At 47.1% G+C, this 21,394-nt stretch overlaps 1 protein-coding gene across 1 annotated transcript in view; it reads left to right on the top strand.

The window, feature by feature from the left end:
* GLI2 (GLI family zinc finger 2) overlaps positions 1-21,394 on the top strand; it is a 244,550-nt gene that overhangs the window by 166,197 nt on the left and 56,959 nt on the right. Inside the window, exon 4 of the mRNA XM_075317020.1 lies at positions 11,081-11,280. Coding sequence (XP_075173135.1) covers positions 11,081-11,280 — 200 coding nt within the window. The remainder of the gene's footprint in view (positions 1-11,080; positions 11,281-21,394) is intronic.

The following is a 21,394-nucleotide window of genomic DNA, read 5'->3' as shown; positions in this document are numbered from 1 at the left end:
AGATTATCTAGACAGGACACATTGTAGCAGATCCTCAGCTGTGAGACATCGCAGTATCAGTCTGGAGAGATTATCTAGACTGGACACATTGTAGCAGACCCTCAGTGGTGAGACATCGCAGTATCAGTCTGGAGAGATTATCTAGACTGGACACATTGTAGCAGACCCTCAGCTGTGAGACATCGCAGTATCAGTCTGGAGAGATTATCTAGACTTGACACATTGTAACAGACCCTCAGCTGTGAGACACCGCAGTATCAGTCTGGAGGGATTATCTAAATACAAAAAAGATCTCCGGCACTCCAATGCAAGAAGGATAATGAACACAGTCTGGGTATCTTTGATGCTTTTTATTATTATTATAATTGTGAAAAGGAAAGTCTGTCTCGTCTCAACGTTTCGGTCTCGATGGGACCTTTATCGAGAGTTCTATCAGACTAGGAAAATAGAGTAAGGGTACGATTTGCACAAGCTTGGAACTGAGTGGGTCACCACCCGAAAAGGTAGATAAATCAGTGAATGCACTGTGACCAATATGTTGGAGTGTCAGTGTCAGCCAGTAGGGGTCGCCAAATGAAACAAGCCGTGGCGTCATACATCAAAGGGACACCCCAGTCCAAATAACTGTCCAGAAAGGGCAGAAAGGCAAAAGCCACTATATGTCATCTAATAAATCCAACAGAAGAGCCCTGTCATGTGAAGATGAAAGGAGTGAATCGATGATCTAGGTATCAATGGCCTTGCCAGGATATACTGAGATGAGGCAGGGACTGGTCTTGTAAGACAGAGATGGTCTCTTTGTGCTTGCTCTGGGCTAATGTAACTCCAGGGAGTAGGCATGCATATACTTTTAGGGAGGGTTAACTGGCTTAAGGATCAGCCCTTTGTTGCAGGGATTTACCAAAGTGATTCACTTAGGGTGAACTGGTCAGAGGACCCCTGGGGAGTAGAGGGAAACCTGCAGGACCAGTCCCTGCCTCATCTCAGTATATCCTGGCAAGACCATTGATACCTAGATCATCGATTCACTCCTTTCATCTTCACATGACAGGGCTCTTCTGTTGGATTTATTAGATGACATATAGTGGCTTTTGCCTTTCTGCCCTTTCTGGACAGTTATTTGGACTGGGGTGTCCCTTTGATGTATGACGCCACGGCTTGTTTCATTTGGCGACCCCTACTGGCTGACACTGACACTCCAACATATTGGTCACAGTGCATTCACTGATTTATCTACCTTTTCGGGTGGTGACCCACTCAGTTCCAAGCTTGTGCAAATCGTACCCTTACTCTATTTTCCTAGTCTGATAGAACTCTCGATAAAGGTCCCATCGAGACCGAAACGTTGAGACGAGACAGACTTTCCTTTTCACAATTATAATAATAATAAAAAGCATCAAAGATACCCAGACTGTGTTCATTATCCTTCTTGCATTGGAGTGCCGGAGATCTTTTTTGTATTTGGTTGCTTGTTTTCTCCAGAGCACCCTACAACTCAGTGAGCCAGGTCTATTCGATATACTGGAGGGATTATCTAGACAGGACACATTGTAGCAGACCCTCAGTGGTGAGACATCGTAGTATCAGTATGGAGAGATTATCTAGACAGGACACATTGTAGCAGACCCTCAGCTGTGAGACATCCCAGTATCAATCTGGAGGGATTATCTAGACAAGACACATTGTAGCAGACCCTCAGCTGTGAGACATCGCAGTATCAGTCTGGAGGGATTATCTAGACAGGACACATTGTAGCAGACCCTCAGCTGTGAGACATCGCAGTATCAGTCTGGAGGGATTATCTAGACTGGACACATTGTAGCAGACCCTCAGCTGTGAGACATCGCAGTATCAGTCTGGAGGGATTATCTAGACAGGACACATTGTAGCAGACCCTCAGTGGTGAGACACCGCAGTATCAGTCTGGAGAGATTATCTAGACAGGACACATTGTAGCAGACCCTCAGCTGTGAGAAATCGCAATATCAGTCTGGAGGGTTATCTAGACAGGACACATTGTAGCAGACCCTCAGCTGTGAGACATCGCAGTATCAGTCTGGAGGGATTATCTAGACTGGACACATTGTAGCAGGCCCTCAGCTGTGAGACATCGCAGTATCAGTCTGGAGGTATTATCTAGACTGGACACATTGTAGCAGACCCTCTGCTGTGAGACACCGCAGTATCAGTCTGGAGAGATTATCTAGACTTGACACATTGTAACAGACCCTCAGCTGTGAGACATCACAGTATCAGTCTGGAGGGATTATCTAGACTGGACACATTGTAGCAGACCCTCAGTGGTGAGACATCGTAGTATCAGTCTGGAGAGATTATCTAGACAGGACATATTGTAGCAGACCCTCAGCTGTGAGAAATCGCAATATCAGTCTGGAGGACACATTGTAGCAGACCCTCAGCTGTGAGACATCGCAGTATCAGTCTGGAGGGATTATCTAGACAGGACACATTGTAGCAGACCCTCAGCTGTGAGACATCGCAGTATCAGTCTGGAGGGATTATCTAGACAGGACACATTGTAGCAGACCCTCAGCTGTGAGACATCGCAGTATCAGTCTGGAGGGATTATCTAGACTGGACACATTGTAGCAGACCCTCAGCTGTGAGACATCGCAGTATCAGTCTGGAGGGATTATCTAGACTGGACACATTGTAGCAGACCCTCAGTGGTGAGACACCGCAGTATCAGTCTGGAGAGATTATCTAGACAGGACACATTGTAGCAGACCCTCAGCTGTGAGAAATCGCAATATCAGTCTGGAGGGTTATCTAGACAGGACACATTGTAGCAGACCCTCAGCTGTGAGACATCGCAGTATCAGTCTGGAGGGATTATCTAGACTGGACACATTGTAGCAGACCCTCAGCTGTGAGACACCGCAGTATCAGTCTGGAGGGATTATCTAGACTGGACACATTGTAGCAGACCCTCTGCTGTGAGACACCGCAGTATCAGTCTGGAGGTATTATCTAGACTGGACACATTGTAGCAGACCCTCAGCTGTGAGACATCCCAGTATCAGTCTGGAGGGATTATCTAGACTGGACACATTGTAGCAGACCCTCAGCTGTGAGACACCGCAGTATCAGTCTGGAGAGATTATCTAGACTTGACACATTGTAACAGACCCTCAGCTGTGAGACATCACAGTATCAGTCTGGAGGGATTATCTAGACTGGACACATTGTAACAGACCCTCAGCTGTGAGACATCACAGTATCAGTCTGGAGGGATTATCTAGACTGGACACATTGTAGCAGACCCTCAGTGGTGAGACATCGTAGTATCAGTCTGGAGAGATTATCTAGACAGGACACATTGTAGCAGACCCTCAGCTGTGAGACATCGCAGTATCAGTCTGGAGAGATTATCTAGACAGGACACATTGTAGCAGACCCTCAGCTGTGAGACATCCCAGTATCAGTCTGGAGGGATTATCTAGACTGGACACATTGTAGCAGACCCTCAGCTGTGAGACACCGCAGTATCAGTCTGGAGAGATTATCTAGACTTGACACATTGTAACAGACCCTCAGCTGTGAGACATCACAGTATCAGTCTGGAGGGATTATCTAGACTGGACACATTGTAGCAGACCCTCAGTGGTGAGACATCGTAGTATCAGTCTGGAGAGATTATCTAGACAGGACACATTGTAGCAGACCCTCAGCTGTGAGACATCGCAGTATCAGTCTGGAGGGATTATCTAGACAGGACACATTGTAGCAGACCCTCAGCTGTGAGACACCGCAGTATCAGTCTGGAGAGATTATCTAGACTTGACACATTGTAACAGACCCTCAGCTGTGAGACATCACAGTATCAGTCTGGAGGGATTATCTAGACTGGACACATTGTAGCAGACCCTCAGTGGTGAGACATCGTAGTATCAGTCTGGAGAGATTATCTAGACAGGACACATTGTAGCAGACCCTCAGCTGTGAGACATCGCAGTATCAGTCTGGAGAGATTATCTAGACAGGACACATTGTAGCAGACCCTCAGCTGTGAGACATCCCAGTATCAGTCTGGAGGGATTATCTAGACTGGACACATTGTAGCAGACCCTCAGCTGTGAGACACCGCAGTATCAGTCTGGAGAGATTATCTAGACTTGACACATTGTAACAGACCCTCAGCTGTGAGACATCACAGTATCAGTCTGGAGGGATTATCTACACTGGACACATTGTAGCAGACCCTCAGTGGTGAGACATCGTAGTATCAGTCTGGAGAGATTATCTAGACAGGACACATTGTAGCAGACCCTCAGCTGTGAGACATCGCAGTATCAGTCTGGAGGGATTATCTAGACAGGACACATTGTAGCAGACCCTCAGCTGTGAGACACCGCAGTATCAGTCTGGAGGGATTATCTAGACAGGACATATTGTAGCAGACCCTCAGCTGTGAGACACCGCAGTATCAGTCTGGAGGGATTATCTAGACTGGACACATTGTAGCAGACCCTCAGCTGTGAGACATCGCAGTATCAGTCTGGAGGGATTATCTAGACTGGACACATTGTAGCAGACCCTCAGCTGTGAGACATCGCAGTATCAGTCTGGAGGTATTATCTAGACTGGACACATTGTAGCAGACCCTCAGCTGTGAGACATCGCAGTATCAGTCTGGAGAGATTATCTAGACAGGACACATTGTAGCAGACCCTCAGCTGTGAGACACCGCAGTATCAGTCTGGAGGGATTATCTAGACAGGACATATTGTAGCAGACCCTCAGCTGTGAGACACCGCAGTATCAGTCTGGAGGGATTATCTAGACTGGACACATTGTAGCAGACCCTCAGCTGTGAGACATCGCAGTATCAGTCTGGAGGGATTATCTAGACTGGACACATTGTAGCAGACCCTCAGCTGTGAGACATCGCAGTATCAGTCTGGAGGTATTATCTAGACTGGACACATTGTAGCAGACCCTCAGCTGTGAGACATCGCAGTATCAGTCTGGAGGGATTATCTAGACAGGACACATTGTAGCAGACCCTCAGCTGTGAGACACCGCAGTATCAGTCTGGAGGGATTATCTAGACAGGACATATTGTAGCAGACCCTCAGCTGTGAGACACCGCAGTATCAGTCTGGAGGGATTATCTAGACAGGACACATTGTAGCAGACCCTCAGCTGTGAGACATCGCAGTATCAGTCTGGAGGGATTATCTAGACAGGACACATTGTAGCAGACCCTCAGCTGTGAGACACCGCAGTATCAGTCTGGAGGGATTATCTAGACAGGACATATTGTAGCAGACCCTCAGCTGTGAGACACCGCAGTATCAGTCTGGAGGGATTATCTAGACAGGACACATTGTAGCAGACCCTCAGCTGTGAGACATCGCAGTATCAGTCTGGAGGGATTATCTAGACAGGACACATTGTAGCAGACCCTCAGCTGTGAGACACCGCAGTATCAGTCTGGAGGGATTATCTAGACTGGACACATTGTAGCAGACCCTCAGCTGTGAGACATCGCAGTATCAGTCTGGAGGGATTATCTAGACTGGACACATTGTAGCAGACCCTCAGCTGTGAGACATCGCAGTATCAGTCTGGAGGGATTATCTAGACAGGACACATTGTACCAGACCCTCAGCTGTGAGACACCGCAGTATCAGTCTGGAGGTATTATCTAGACTGGACACATTGTAGCAGACCCTCAGCTGTGAGACATCGCAGTATCAGTCTGGAGGGATTATCTAGACAGGACACATTGTACCAGACCCTCAGCTGGATTCTAAGACTTTCGGGAATATTACATCCAATGTTTCTCAATGCTCTCAGTATTTTTCTGGGGAGCAGCGGGGGGGGAGGGGGGCATGGTCATGTGATCATTCCTCCGCCGGCTGATTATCAGAATAGTTTTCATATTTTATTATTCATTATTCTTTCTCCCCATATAATGGAACACAAGATCTCCAGAGTCTGCGATCACACTGAGGTGTAGACGCCCTGTCCTGTCCCTTTAAATGGCCGCTGCTGCCAGATCCGTGAGTGCGGCAGCGTCTCTGTTACACATTAATGGCATTAATTCCCCCGCTCTGCGCGACTCCAGCTGTGCAACATCAGCTCACATCTGCTGCAGAGCAACTGCCAGCGCCGCACCCGCTCCGCCATCCGCGCCACATACAGCCAGCAGCACCGGGCACAAATATATATAGTATACCATAGTATAACCCGGGCATCTCCTGTATATAATTATATATGTACAGCCGGTATAACCCGGGCATCTCCTGTATATAATTATATATGTACAGCTGGTATAACCTGGCATCTCCTGTATATAATTATATATGTACAGCCGGTATAACCTGGACATCTCCTGTATATAATTATATTTGTACAGCTGGTATAACCTGGGCATCTCCTGTATATAATTATATATGTACAGCTGGTATAACCTGGACATCTCCTGTATATAATTATATATGTACAGCCGGTATAACCTGGCATCTCCTGTATATAATTATATATGTATAGCCGGTATAACCCGGGCATCTCCTGTATATAATTATATATGTACAGCCGGTATAAGCCGGGCATCTCCTGTATATAATTATATATGTACAGCCGGTATAACCTGGGCATCCCCTGTATATAATTATATATGTATAGCCGGTATAACCCGGGCATCCCCTGTATATAATTATATATGTACAGCCGGTATAACCTGGCATCTCCTGTATATAATTATATATGTATAGCCGGTATAACCCGGGCATCTCCTGTATATAATTATATATGTACAGCCGGTATAAGCCGGGCATCTCCTGTATATAATTATATATGTACAGCCGGTATAACCTGGGCATCCCCTGTATATAATTATATATGTACAGCCGGTATAACCTGGCATCTCCTGTATATAATTATATATGTATAGCCGGTATAACCCGGGCATCTCCTGTATATAATTATATATGTACAGCCGGTATAAGCCGGGCATCTCCTGTATATAATTATATATGTACAGCCGGTATAACCTGGGCATCTCCTGTATATAATTATATATGTACAGCCGGTATAACCTGGGCATCCCCTGTATATAATTATATATGTACAGCTGGTATAACCTGGGCATCTCGTGTATATAATTATATATGTACAACCGGTATAACCTGGGCATCTCCTGTATATAATTATATATGTACAGCTGGTATAACCTGGACATCTCCTGTATATAATTATATATGTACAGCCGGTATAACCTGGCATCTCCTGTATATAATTATATATGTACAGCCGGTATAACCTGGGCATCTCCTGTATATAATTATATATGTACAGCCGGTATAACCTGGGCATCTCGTGTATATAATTATATATGTACAGCTGGTATAACCTGGACATCTCCTGTATATAATTATATATGTACAGCCGGTATAACCTGGCATCTCCTGTATATAATTATATATGTACAGCCGGTATAACCTGGGCATCTCCTGTATATAATTATATATGTACAGCTGGTATAACCTGGACATCTCCTGTATATAATTATATATGTACAGCCGGTATAACCCGGGCATCTCCTGTATATAATTATATATGTACAGCTGGTATAACCTGGACATCTCCTGTATATAATTATATATGTACAGCCGGTATAACCTGGACATCTCCTGTATATAATTATATATGTACAGCCGGTATAACCTGGGCATCTCCTGTATATAATTATATATGTACAGCCGGTATAACCCGGGCATCTCCTGTATATAATTATATATGTACAGCTGGTATAACCTGGGCATCTCCTGTATATAATTATATATGTACAGCCGGTATAACCTGGGCATCTCCTGTATATAATTATATATGTACAGCCGGTATAACCCGGGCATCTCCTGTATATAATTATATATGTACAGCTGGTATAACCTGGACATCTCCTGTATATAATTATATATGTACAGCCGGTATAACCTGGGCATCTCCTGTATATAATTATATATGTACAGCTGGTATAACCCGGGCATCTCCTGTATATAATTATATATGTACAGCCGGTATAACCTGGACATCTCCTGTATATAATTATATATGTACAGCCGGTATAACCCGGGCATCTCCTGTATATAATTATATATGTACAGCTGGTATAACCCGGGCATCTCCTGTATATAATTATATATGTACAGCCGGTATAACCTGGACATCTCCTGTATATAATTATATATGTACAGCTGGTATAACCCGGGCATCTCCTGTATATAATTATATATGTACAGCCGGTATAACCTGGGCATCTCCTGTATATAATTATATATGTACAGCCGGTATAACCTGGGCATCTCCTGTATATAATTATATATGTACAGCCGGTATAACCCGGACATCTCCTGTATATAATTATATATGTACAGCTGGTATAACCTGGACATCTCCTGTATATAATTATATATGTACAGCCGGTATAACCTGGGCATCTCCTGTATATAATTATATATGTACAGCCGGTATAACCTGGACATCTCCTGTATATAATTATATATGTACAGCCGGTATAACCTGGGCATCTCCTGTATATAATTATATATGTACAGCCGGTATAACCTGGGCATCTCCTGTATATAATTATATATGTACAGCCGGTATAACCCGGGCATCTCCTGTATATAATTATATATGTACAGCTGGTATAACCTGGACATCTCCTGTATATAATGATATATGTACAGCTGGTATAACCTGGGCATCTCCTGTATATAATTATATATGTACAGCTGGTATAACCTGGACATCTCCTGTATATAATTATATATGTACAGCCGGTATAACCTGGGCATCTCCTGTATATAATTATATATGTACAGCCGGTATAACCCGGGCATCTCTTGTTTATAATTATATATGTACGGCCGGTATAACCTGGGCATCTCCTGTATATAATTATATATGTACAGCCAGTATAACCTGGGCATCTCGTGTATATAATTATATATGTACAGCCGGTATAACCTGAGCATCTCGTGTATATAATTATATTTGTACGGCCGGTATAACCTGAGCATCTCGTGTATATAATTATATTTGTACGGCCGGTATAACCTGAGCATCTCGTGTATATAAATATATATGTACGGCCGGTATAACCTGGGCATCTCCTGTATATAATTATATATGTACAACCGGTATAACCTGGGCATCTCCTGTATATAATTATATATGTACAGCCGGTATAACCCGGGCATCTCCTGTATATAATTATATATGTACAGCCGGTATAACCTGGGCATCTCCTGTATATAATTATATATGTACAGCTGGTATAACCTGGACATCTCCTGTATATAATTATATATGTACAGCCGGTATAACCCGGGCATCTCCTGTATATAATTATATATGTACAGCTGGTATAACCTGGACATCTCCTGTATATAATTATATATGTACAGCCGGTATAACCTGGACATCTCCTGTATATAATTATATATGTACAGCCGGTATAACCTGGGCATCTCCTGTATATAATTATATATGTACAGCTGGTATAACCCGGGCATCTCCTGTATATAATTATATATGTACAGCCGGTATAACCTGGACATCTCCTGTATATAATTATATATGTACAGCCGGTATAACCTGGGCATCTCCTGTATATAATTATATATGTACAGCCGGTATAACCTGGACATCTCCTGTATATAATTATATATGTACAGCCGGTATAACCCGGGCATCTCCTGTATATAATTATATATGTACAGCCGGTATAACCTGGACATCTCCTGTATATAATTATATATGTACAGCCGGTATAACCCGGGCATCTCCTGTATATAATTAAATATGTACAGCTGGTATAACCCGGGCATCTCCTGTATATAATTATATATGTACAGCCGGTATAACCTGGACATCTCCTGTATATAATTATATATGTACAGCTGGTATAACCCGGGCATCTCCTGTATATAATTATATATGTACAGCCGGTATAACCTGGGCATCTCCTGTATATAATTATATATGTACAGCCGGTATAACCTGGGCATCTCCTGTATATAATTATATATGTACAGCCGGTATAACCCGGGCATCTCCTGTATATAATTATATATGTACAGCTGGTATAACCTGGACATCTCCTGTATATAATTATATATGTACAGCCGGTATAACCTGGGCATCTCCTGTATATAATTATATATGTACAGCCGGTATAACCTGGACATCTCCTGTATATAATTATATATGTACAGCCGGTATAACCTGGGCATCTCCTGTATATAATTATATATGTACAGCCGGTATAACCTGGGCATCTCCTGTATATAATTATATATGTACAGCCGGTATAACCCGGGCATCTCCTGTATATAATTATATATGTACAGCTGGTATAACCTGGACATCTCCTGTATATAATGATATATGTACAGCTGGTATAACCTGGGCATCTCCTGTATATAATTATATATGTACAGCCGGTATAACCTGGGCATCTCCTGTATATAATTATATATGTACAGCTGGTATAACCTGGACATCTCCTGTATATAATGATATATGTACAGCTGGTATAACCTGGGCATCTCCTGTATATAATTATATATGTACGGCCGGTATAACCTGGGCATCTCCTGTATATAATTATATATATGTACAGCCGGTATAACCTGGGCATCTCCTGTATATAATTATATATGTACAGCTGGTATAACCTGGACATCTCCTGTATATAATTATATATGTACAGCCGGTATAACCTGGGCATCTCTTGTTTATAATTATATATGTACGGCCGGTATAACCTGGGTATCTCCTGTATATAATTATATATGTACGGCCGGTATAACCTGGGCATCTCCTGTATATAATTATATATGTACAGCCGGTATAACCTGGGCATCTCGTGTATATAATTATATATGTACAGCCGGTATAACCTGAGCATCTCGTGTATATAATTATATTTGTACGGCCAGTATAACCTGAGCATCTCGTGTATATAAATATATATGCATTTACTATAACCTGGGCATGTTCTTGTGAATAATCCATGGTTTGGTTCTTTTGTCTTTCTCTGCAGTCCTCCGGGCCTCAGTGGCAGTCCGGTCATCTCTGACATCTCTCTCATCCGCTTGTCTCCACACCCGGTGGGCACGACCACAGACCTCAGTCACAGCCATCATTATGTGAGCCCGCACATGGAGCATTACCTGCGGTCCGTCCACGGGAGCCCCACCCTGTCCATGATCTCCGCCGCCCGGGGGCTGAGCCCGGCTGAAGGTAGGGGAAGAACTCAGGGACAATGATCAAATATTGACCTTAATATTAAAATATAATAATAATAATAATAGTAATTGTTTCGATTCACTGACAGCAGCTGAGAATATGAAGTGTCGGGGGCTTTATTCCCCAATGATGCAGCGCAGCTCTCCTGAATGTGTCCATTAAACAGTTAAATGCGGAGATTTGGCAGCAGAGGGGAATCTCCCATTACACATCTGGCGCTCGCGGATCACATTTACTCAGTGACCTCCGTCTTAATCCGCGTCTGTCAAACACTGAATGAAGTGAAATGTTCCCCTAAGCCCTGAAAATGCTGGGGTGTCGTCACAATGTGCCAGGATCTGCGATCCTCGCCCCTAACATGGGAGGAGGGCGCCTGAGGTACAAAGGGCTCATTCACACGACATAACGTCCCATCATCATCATCGTCACCTTGTGTATCAGCCTCCGAGCCGCCAGTCAGGTCCGGTGCACCTATACTATATACACGAGCCGCCAGTCAGGTCCGGTGCACGTATACTATATATACGAGCCGCCAGTCAGGTCCGGTGCACCTATACTATATATACAAGCCGCCAGTCAGGTCCGGTGCACGTATACTATATATACGAGCCGCCAGTCAGGTCCGGTGCACCTATACTATATATACGAGCCGCCAGTCAGGTCCGATGCACGTATATTATATATACGAGCCGCCAGTCAGGTCCGGTGCACGTATACTATATATACGAGCCGCCAGTCAGGTCCGGTGCACCTATACTATATATACGAGCCGCCAGTCAGGTCCGGTGCACCTATACTATATATACGAGCCGCCAGTCAGGTCCGGTGCACGTATACTATATATACGAGCCGCCAGTCAGGTCCGGTGCACCTATACTATATATACGAGCCGCCAGTCAGGTCCGGTGCACCTATACTATATATACGAGCCGCCAGTCAGGTCCGGTGCACCTATACTATATATACGAGCCGCCAGTCAGGTCCGGTGCACGTATACTATATATACGAGCCGCCAGTCAGGTCCGGTGCACCTATACTATATATACGAGCCGCCAGTCAGGTCCGGTGCACGTATACTATATATACCAGCCGCCAGTCAGGTCCGGTGCACGTATACTATATATACGAGCCGCCAGTCAGGTCCGGTGCACGTATACTATATATATGAGCCGCCAGTCAGGTCCGGTGCACCTATACTATATATATGAGCCGCCAGTCAGGTCCGGTGCACGTATACTATATATACGAGCCGCCAGTCAGGTCCGATGCACGTATACTATATATATGAGCAGCCAGTCAGGTCCGGTGCACGTATACTATATATACAAGCCGCCAGTCAGGTCCGGTGCACCTATACTATATATACAAGCCGCCAGTCAGATCCGGTGCACGTATACTATATATACGAGCCGCCAGTCAGGTCCGGTGCACGTATACTATATATACGAGCCGCCAGTCAGGTCCGGTGCACGTATACTATATGTACAAGCCGCCAGTCAGGTCCGGTGCATGTATACTATATATACGAGCCGCCAGTCAGGTCCGGTGCACGTATACTATATATACGAGCGGCCAGTCAGGTCCGGTGCACGTATACTATATATACGAGCCGCCAGTCAGGTCCGGTGCACGTATACTATATATACGAGCCGCCAGTCAGGTCCGGTGCACGTATACTATATATACGAGCCGCCAGTCAGGTCCGGTGCATGTATACTATATATACGAGCCGCCAGTCAGGTCCGGTGCACCTATACTATATATACGAGCCGCCAGTCAGGTCCGGTGCACCTATACTATATATACGAACCGCCAGTCAGGTCCGGTGCACGTATACTATATATACGAGCCGCCAGTCAGGTCCGGTGCACGTATATTATATATATGAGCCGCCAGTCAGGTCCGGTGCATGTATACTATATATACAAGCCGCCAGTCAGGTCCGGTGCACGTATACTATATATACGAGCCGCCAGTCAGGTCCGGTGCACGTATACTATATATACAAGCCGCCAGTCAGGTCCGGTGCACCTATACTATATATACGAGCCGCCAGTCAGGTCCGGTGCACCTATACTATATATACGAGCCGCCAGTCAGGTCCGGTGCACGTATATTATATATATGAGCCGCCAGTCAGGTCCGGTGCACGTATACTATATATACGAGCCGCCAGTCGGGTCCAGTGCACGTATACTATATATACGAGCCGCCAGTCAGGTCCGGTGCACGTATACTATATATACGAGCCGCCAGTCAGGTCCGGTGCACCTATACTATATATACGAGCCGCCAGTCGGGTCCAGTGCATGTATACTATATATATGAGCCGCCAGTCAGGTCCGGTGCACGTATACTATATATACAAGCCGCCAGTCAGGTCCGGTGCACCTATACTATATATACGAGCCGCCAGTCAGGTCCGGTGCACGTATACTATATATACAAGCCGCCAGTCAGGTCCGGTGCACCTATACTATATATATGAGCCGCCAGTCAGGTCCGGTGCACGTATATTATATATATGAGCCGCCAGTCAGGTCCGGTGCACGTATACTATATATACGAGCCGCTAGTCAGGTCCGGTGCACGTATACTATATATACGAGCCGCCAGTCAGGTCCGGTGCACGTATACTATATATATGAGCAGCCAGTCAGGTCCGGTGCACGTATACTATATATACGAGCCGCCAGTCAGGTCCGGTGCACGTATACTATATATACGAGCCGCCAGTCGGGTCCAGTGCATGTATACTATATATACGAGCCGCCAGTCAGGTCCGGTGCATGTATACTATATATATGAGCCGCCAGTCAGGTCCGATGCACGTATACTATATATATGAGCAGCCAGTCAGGTCCGGTGCACCTATACTATATATACGAGCCGCCAGTCAGGTCCGGTGCACCTATACTATATATACGAGCCGCCAGTCAGGTCCGGTGCACCTATACTATATATACGAGCCGCCAGTCGGGTCCAGTGCATGTATACTATATATACGAGCCGCCAGTCAGATCCGGTGCACGTATACTATATATATGAGCCGCCAGTCAGGTCCGGTGCACCTATACTATATATACGAGCCGCCAGTCAGGTCCGGTGCACCTATACTATATATACGAGCCGCCAGTCGGGTCCAGTGCATGTATACTATATATACGAGCCGCCAGTCAGGTCCGGTGCATGTATACTATATATATGAGCCGCCAGTCAGGTCCGGTGCACGTATACTATATATACAAGCCGCCAGTCAGGTCCGGTGCATGTATACTATATATACGAGCCGCCAGTCAGGTCCGGTGCACGTATACTATATATACGAGCCGCCAGTCAGGTCCGGTGCACCTATACTATATATACGAGCCGCCAGTCAGGTCCGGTGCACCTATACTATATATACGAGCCGCCAGTCAGGTCCGGTGCACGTATACTACATATTCGAGCCGCCAGTCAGGTCCAGTGCATGTATACTATATATACGAGCCGCCAGTCAGGTCCGGTGCATATATACTATATATACAAGCCGCCAGTCAGGTCCGGTGCACGTAGACTATATATACATGAGCCGCCAGTCAGGTCTGGTGCACGTATACTATATATACGCTATAGGAAATAGCCAATTATCCGCCACAATGCCCAGTAGGGTCCACAGCCCACCTCTCTGCTGGAAACCCTGGCACAGGTCCCCCCGTTCTTGGCATCGGTGGTCAGCACATACATTTTATAGTGGGTGACCCCCTTTAATATGGTGACCACCCTCTATGTATGGCGGTCGGCCCCTATAATCGCGGGATTGCCGCATGTTGCTCTTCGGAAACCTCCAGCGATCAGTTACTGGAGGGGAAACCTGAAATCTCATGGCAGATATTATAGTGCATGGCCAATCGTGAACAGATTAGAGGGGTCCCATTTAAAGGACCACCAGCCCTAACCTATCAAAATGCTTCAATAAAGGCATAGTGGCACTTGTTGGGTAAATGACACAACACCTTGAGGTTCCCCCATTATGAGGTTCCCTACTGGTGAGAATCTGCTCTGGAATCCGCTCTGGAATCCGCTGATCCTCCGGAGATCCCCAGCAATCGGCTGTAGTTACATTTCTCTGCAGCGCCCCCGCAGGGGATATGGAGCATTACAGTGTCCATTCTTTTCACCTGTTTGTTGCAGCCCAGGCCGGGTCCTCCTGACCGGATGATTGGTGCTGTGCCTGGTTCTGGAGGCCGCGGGTCGGTATCACCAGGGGGAGGCCGGCATCGTGCGCTCGGCCCCATAGGGCGCAGTGTAGAGACGTGACCAGGGAATGTTTGTATCGAGACTTCAGAGTTTGCATAAAACTTTCTCTGTTTTTGGCCTCGTCGTGATCTTACAAAATCTGCAGCAAGAGCCGATCCTTCTATTGGCCGCGCGTTTCCAACATTTCATCACTATCTACGAGGGGTCGTCCATGTTTCCAGCCTTGAACGTTTTCTCCTTGAATGGAGTTGGACACCGGGTGACACTATTTATTTTTCCGAGGTTTTGCAGCTGTGAGAATTTCTATAATTGGCTCTGGCAGAGTGCAGGGATTCCGGGAGCCAGACGCCGATCCTCGCTGCGCCCCCACATCGCAGGCCCTGTCTCCTCCGCATCACGGAGAGCCCACATTAATGAGGCCGGTTCCTACAGGATGGAGGCGGGAAGTCCGGAGCGTTCACACAGCGGCCGCTCTATAGACATGGCCCACATAGACTCCTGCAATGTCACAAGAGGCAATGTAACTTTTTATTTTCCATCCTATAAGAGTATATTGTATAGTGAGGCCGCGTATGATCCCTGATCTGCGATCACACTGGTGTCCTCCTCTGTAAGATCCCTGATCTGCGATCACACTGGTGTCCTCCTCTGTAAGATCCCTGATCTGCGATCACACTGGTGTCCTCCTCTGTATGATCCCTGATCTGCGATCACACTGGTGTCCTCCTCTATATGATCCCTGATCTGCGATCACACTGGTGTCCTCCTCTGTATGATTCCTGATCTGCGATCACACTGGTGTCCTCTGTATGATCCCTGATCTGCGATCACACTGGTGTCCTCCTCTGTATGATCCCTGATCTGCGATCACACTGGTGTCCTCCTCTGTATGATCCCTGATCTGCGATCACACTGGTGTCCTCCTCTGTATGATCCCTGATCTGCGATCACACTGGTGTCCTCCTCTGTATGATTCCTGATCTGCGATCACACTGGTGTCCTCTGTATGATCCCTGATCTGCGATCACACTGGTGTCCTCCTCTGTATGATCCCTGATCTGCGATCACACTGGTGTCCTCCTCTGTATGATCCCTGATCTGCGATCACACTGGTGTCCTCCTCTGTATGATCCCTGATCTGCGATCACACTGGTATCCTCCTCTGTATGATCCCTGATCTGCGATCACACTGGTGTCCTCCTCTATATGATCCCTGATCTGCGATCACACTGGTATCCTCCTCTGTATGATCCCTGATCTGCGATCACACTGGTATCCTCCTCTGTATGATCCCTGATCTGCGATCACACTGGTATCCTCCTCTGTATGATCCCTGATCTGCGATCACACTGGTGTCCTCCTCTGTATGATCCCTGATCTGCGATCACACTGGTGTCCTCCTCTGTATGATCCCTGATCTGCGATCACACTGGTGTCCTCCTCTGTATGATCCCTGATCTGCGATCACACTGGTGTCCTCCTCTGTATGATCCCTGATCTGCGATCACACTGGTGTCCTCCTCTATATGATCCCTGATCTGCGATCACACTGGTGTCCTCCTCTGTATGATCCCTGATCTGCGATCACACTGGTGTCCTCCTCTGTATGATCCCTGATCTGCGATCACACTGGTGTCCTCCTCTGTATGATCCCTGATCTGCGATCACACTGGTGTCCTCCTCTGTATGATCCCTGATCTGCGATCACACTGGTGTCCTCCTCTGTAAGATCCCTGATCTGCGATCACACTGGTGTCCTCCTCTATATGATCCCTGATCTGCGATCACACTGGTGTCCTCCTCTGTATGATCCCTGATCTGCGATCACACTGGTGTCCTCCTCTGTATGATCCCTGATCTGCGATCACACTGGTGTCCTCCTCTATATGATCCCTGATCTGCGATCAAACTGGTGTCCTCCTCTGTATGATCCCTGATCTGCGATCACACTGGTGTCCTCCTCTGTATGATCCCTGATCTGCGATCACACTGGTGTCCTCCTCTGTATGATCCCTGATCTGCGATCACACTGGTGTCCTCCTCTGTATGATCCCTGATCTGCGATCACACTGGTGTCCTCCTCTGTAAGATCCCTGATCTGCGATCACACTGGTGTCCTCCTCTATATGATCCCTGATCTGCGATCACACTGGTGTCCTCCTCTGTATGATCCCTGATCTGCGATCACACTGGTGTCCTCCTCTGTATGATCCCTGATCTGCGATCACACTGGTGTCCTCCTCTGTATGATCCCTGATCTGCGATCACACTGGTGTCCTCTGTATGATCCCTGATCTGCGATCACACTGGTGTCCTCCTCTGTATGATCCCTGATCTGCGATCACACTGGTGTCCTCCTCTGTATGATTCCTGATCTGCGATCACACTGGTGTCCTCCTCTGTATGATCCCTGATCTGCGATCACACTGGTGTCCTCCTCTGTATGATCCCTGATCTGCGATCACACTGGTGTCCTCCTCTGTATGATCCCTGATCTGCGATCACACTGGTGTCCTCCTCTGTATGATTCCTGATCTGCGATCACACTGGTGTCCTCCTCTGTATGATCCCTGATCTGCGATCACACTGGTGTCCTCCTCTGTATGATCCCTGATCTGCGATCACACTGGTGTCCTCCTCTGTATGATCCCTGATCTGCGATCACACTGGTGTCCTCCTCTATATGATCCCTGATCTGCGATCACACTGGTATCCTCCTCTGTATGATTCCTGATCTGCGATCACACTGGTGTCCTCTGTAAGATCCCTGATCTGCGATCACACTGGTGTCCTCCTCTGTATGATCCCTGATCTGCGATCACACTGGTGTCCTCCTCTGTATGATTCCTGATCTGCGATCACACTGGTGTCCTCTGTATGATCCCTGATCTGCGATCACACTGGTGTCCTCCTCTGTATGATCCCTGATCTGCGATCACACTGGTGTCCTCCTCTGTATGATCCCTGATCTGCGATCACACTGGTGTCCTCCTCTGTATGATCCCTGATCTGCGATCACACTGGTGTCCTCCTCTGTATGATCCCTGATCTGCGATCACACTGGTGTCCTCCTCTATATGATCCCTGATCTGCGATCACACTGGTGTCCTCCTCTGTATGATCCCTGATCTGCGATCACACTGGTGTCCTCTGTAAGATCCCTGATCTGCGATCACACTGGTGTCCTCCTCTGTATGATCCCTGATCTGCGATCACACTGGTGTCCTCCTCTGTATGATCCCTGATCTGCGATCACACTGGTGTCCTCCTCTGTATGATCCCTGATCTGCGATCACACTGGTGTCCTCCTCTGTATGATCCCTGATCTGCGATCACACTGGTGTCCTCCTCTATATGATCCCTGATCTGCGATCACACTGGTGTCCTCCTCTGTATGATCCCTGATCTGCGATCACACTGGTGTCCTCCTCTGTAAGATCCCTGATCTGCGATCACACTGGTGTCCTCCTCTGTATGATCCCTGATCTGCGATCACACTGGTGTCCTCCTCTGTATGATCCCTGATCTGCGATCACACTGGTGTCCTCCTCTGTATGATCCCTGATCTGCGATCACACTGGTGTCCTCCTCTGTATGATCCCTGATCTGCGATCACACTGGTGTCCTCCTCTGTATGATCCCTGATCTGCGATCACACTGGTGTCCTCCTCTGTATGATCCCTGATCTGCGATCACACGGGTGTCCTCCTCTGTATGATCCCTGATCTGCGATCACACTGGTGTCCTCCTCTGTATGATCCCTGATCTGCGATCACACTGGTGTCCTCCTCTGTATGATCCCTGATCTGCGATCACACTGGTGTCCTCCTCTGTAAGATCCCTGATCTGCGATCACACTGGTGTCCTCCTCTGTATGATCCCTGATCTGCGATCACACTGGTGTCCTCCTCTGTAAGATCCCTGATCTGCGATCACACTGGTGTCCTCCTCTGTATGATCCCTGATCTGTGATCACACTGGTGTCCTCCTCTGTATGATCCCTGATCTGCGATCACACTGGTGTCCTCCTCTGTATGATCCCTGATCTGCGATCACACTGGTGTCCTCCTCTGTATGATCCCTGATCTGCGATCACACTGGTGTCCTCCTCTGTATGATCCCTGATCTGCGATCACACTGGTGTCCTCCTCTGTATGATCCCTGATCTGCGATCACACTGGTATCCTCTGTAAGATCCCTGATCTGTGATCACACTGGTGTCCTCCTCTATATGATCCCTGATCTGCGATCACACTGGTGTCCTCCTCTGTATGATCCCTGATCTGCGATCACACTGGTGTCCTCCTCTGTATGATCCCTGATCTGCGATCACACTGGTGTCCTCCTCTATATGATCCCTGATCTGCGATCACACTGGTGTCCTCCTCTGTAAGATCCCTGATCTGTGATCACACTGGTGTCCTCCTCTATATGATCCCTGATCTGCGATCACACTGGTGTCCTCCTCTGTATTATCCCTGATCTGCGATCACACTGGTGTCCTCCTCTGTATGATCCCTGATCTGCGATCACACTGGTGTCCTCCTCTGTAAGATCCCTGATCTGCGATCACACTGGTGTCCTCCTCTGTATGATCCCTGATCTGCGATCACACTGGTGTCCTCCTCTGTATGATCCCTGATCTGCGATCACACTGGTGTCCTCCTCTGTATGATTCCTGATCTGCGATCACACTGGTGTCCTCCTCTGTATGATCCCTGATCTGCGATCACACTGGTGTCCTCCTCTGTGATCACACTGGTGTCCTCCTCTGTATGATCCCTGATCTGCAATCACACTGGTGTCCTCCTCTATGTGATCCCTGATCTGCGATCACACTGGTGTCCTCCTCTGTAAGATCCCTGATCTGTGATCACACTGGTGTCCTCCTCTATATGATCCCTGATCTGCGATCACACTGGTGTCCTCCTCTGTATGATTCCTGATCTGCGATCACACTGGTGTCCTCTGTATGATCCCTGATCTGCGATCACACTGGTGTCCTCCTCTGTATGATCCCTGATCTGCGATCACACTGGTGTCCTCCTCTGTATGATCCCTGATCTGCGATCACACTGGTGTCCTCCTCTGTATGATTCCTGATCTGCGATCACACTGGTGTCCTCCTCTGTATGATCCCTGATCTGCGATCACACTGGTGTCCTCCTCTGTAAGATCCCTGATCTGCGATCACACTGGTGTCCTCCTCTGTATGATCCCTGATCTGCGATCACACTGGTGTCCTCCTCTGTATGATCCCTGATCTGCGATCACACTGGTGTCCTCCTCTGTATGATCCCTGATCTGCGATCACACTGGTGTCCTCCTCTGTATGATCCCTGATCTGCGATCACACTGGTGTCCTCCTCTGTATGATCCCTGATCTGCGATCACACTGGTGTCCTCCTCTGTATGATTCCTGATCTGCGATCACACTGGTGTCCTCCTCTGTATGATCCCTGATCTGCGATCACACTGGTGTCCTCCTCTGTATGATCCCTGATCTGCGATCACACTGGTATCCTCCTCTGTATGATTCCTGATCTGCGATCACACTGGTGCCCTCCTCTGTATGATCCCTGATCTGCGATCACACTGGTGTCCTCCTCTGTATGATTCCTGATCTGCGATCACACTGGTGTCCTCCTCTGTATGATCCCTGATCTGCGATCACACTGGTGTCCTCCTCTGTATGATCCCTGATCTGCGATCACACTGGTGTCCTCCTCTGTATGATCCCTGATCTGCGATCACACTGGTATCCTCCTCTGTATGATCCCTGATCTGCGATCACACTGGTGTCCTCCTCTGTATGATCCCTGATCTGCGATCACACTGGTGTCCTCCTCTGTATGATCCCTGATCTGCG

This window comes from Anomaloglossus baeobatrachus, chromosome 7, assembly GCF_048569485.1.
Source record: "Anomaloglossus baeobatrachus isolate aAnoBae1 chromosome 7, aAnoBae1.hap1, whole genome shotgun sequence".
Classification (NCBI taxonomy): Eukaryota; Metazoa; Chordata; class Amphibia; order Anura; family Aromobatidae; genus Anomaloglossus; species Anomaloglossus baeobatrachus.
This window is presented reverse-complemented; position numbering and strand designations above follow the sequence as displayed.